A 1,892-nucleotide genomic window follows, 5' to 3' on the forward strand; every position below is an offset into this window, starting at 1 on the left:
CAGGCACCCGCCACAGCGCCCGGCTAATTTTTTGTATTTTTAGTAGAGACGGGGTTTCACCGTATTAGCCAGGATGGTCGTGATCTCCTGACCTCGTGATCTACCTGCCTCAGCCTCCCAAAGTGCTGGGATTACAGGCGTGAGCCACCACGCCCGGCCAACTGGGGGTTCTTTCTGAACAATAGATCATATATGCTCAGGCCCGGCCTGGCACTGGTGGGGAAGGAAGGGCCCGTGAACCCAGAGAGGATCAGAAAGAGGAAGTGGGCTGCAGGAGATGGTGGGAGGGGCAGGGAGGGCAGTGGCACGATGTGGGGAATCTGCTGCCCCCTGGCCAGTGCCTGGGGATGCCAGCAGAAGTCCTGGCAAATCACAAGAAGATGCTGGGTGGGGAGTCAGGACCTGCTGAGCGGTAAACCAGAACCCGAGCCTGGCAGGCTCTTGAAGATGGGATGCTGGTCATTGAGTCTCACACGGTAACCTCTGCTCCGCCTCTTCTCAGAGCTACGTATAAAATCCAGCTTTGTGGCACCCCTGGAAAAGTCGTATGGGACCAGGCCCAGAGTCCTGACGGGCAACCCTCGCTTGGACCTGCAGGAGATCAACAACTGGGTGCAGGCCCAGATGAAAGGGAAGCTCGCCAGGTCCACAAAGGAACTGCCCAATGAGATCAGTGTTCTCCTTCTCGGCGTGGCGTACTTCAAGGGTGAGCGCGTCTCCACTTCTTTTTCATTTATTTTATTTTATTGTATTTATTTGACAGAGTCTTCCTCTGTAGCCCTAGCTGGAGTGCGGTGGTGCGATCTCAGCTCAATGCAACCTCTGCCTCCCAGGTTCGAGCGATTCTAGTGCTTCAGCCTCCCGAGTAGCTGGGATTACAGGCATGCACCACCATGCCCGGCTAATTTTTTGTACTTTCATAGAGACGGGGTTTCACCATGTTGGCCAGGCTGGTCTCGAACTCCTGAGCTCAGGTGATTTGCCCACCTTGGCCTCCCAAAGTGCTGAGACTACAGGCACGAGCCACCGCACCTGGCCCTTTCAAATTTATTTTAAAATTAAGAGACAGGGTGTCACTATGATGTCCAGGCTGGTCTCGAACTCCTGAGCTCAGGTGATCTGCCCACCTCGGCCTCCCAAAATGCTGGGATTACCATGTTCAACTTTCCACTTCTTTTTTGACCAAGGGTGGGTGGCAGGCATCAGAGGGGGCTTGAAAAGGGGAGGTGTCAAAGACCTTGCCCAGCATGGGGGCTGGGGGACGGCTGGGGGAGGATCTGGGAACTGCACTTGCCTGGAGCTTATCTGCTTGTCATCAAATCCAAGCCAAGGTATGAATGTCTATAGAGAGTCAGAGACTTGTGGAGACAGAAGAGCAGAGAGCGAGAAAGAATGAACACTGGGCCTGTTTGGGGCTTTCCTGGCCTTTGAATCAGACAAGATGTATTTATTTATTTTTTTAAGATGGAGTCTCATTCTGTCACCCAGCCTGGAGTGCAGTGCTGCAATCTTGGCTCACTACAGCCTCCCTACCTCCCAGGTTCAAGTGATTCTCCCGCCTCAGCCTCCTGAGTAGCTGGGATTACAGGTGCCCGCCGCCACGCCCGGCTAATTTTTATATTTTCAGTAGAGATGGGGGTTTTGCCATGTTGGCCAGGCTGGTCTCGAAAACCCCTGACCTCAGGTGATCTGCACAACTCGGCCTCCCAAAGTGCTGGGATTACAGGTGTGAACCATCGCGCTGGCCGAATCAGACCAGGTTTAAATCCCAGCTCCGCCTGTACTAGCTGAGGAACTCTGCCCTCATTTCGCAACCTTTCTGGGTCTATGTTGTCACCTTCATCGTGACGATAATACACCTACTTCACAGACACCTTTTTTTTTTTTTTTTT

General features: G+C 53.2%; 1 protein-coding gene across 1 annotated transcript in view; it reads left to right on the forward strand.

The window, feature by feature from the left end:
* The window catches only part of SERPINF1 (serpin peptidase inhibitor, clade F (alpha-2 antiplasmin, pigment epithelium derived factor), member 1), a 24,177-nt gene that overhangs the window by 17,263 nt on the left and 5,022 nt on the right, over positions 1–1,892 (forward strand). Inside the window, exons 4-5 of the mRNA XM_011956283.1 lie at positions 110–137; positions 503–706. Coding sequence (XP_011811673.1) covers positions 110–137; positions 503–706 — 232 coding nt within the window. The remainder of the gene's footprint in view (positions 1–109; positions 138–502; positions 707–1,892) is intronic.

This window comes from Colobus angolensis, unplaced genomic scaffold (genome assembly GCF_000951035.1).
Source record: "Colobus angolensis palliatus isolate OR3802 unplaced genomic scaffold, Cang.pa_1.0 Scaffold110, whole genome shotgun sequence".
Lineage (NCBI taxonomy): Eukaryota > Metazoa > Chordata > Mammalia > Primates > Cercopithecidae > Colobus > Colobus angolensis.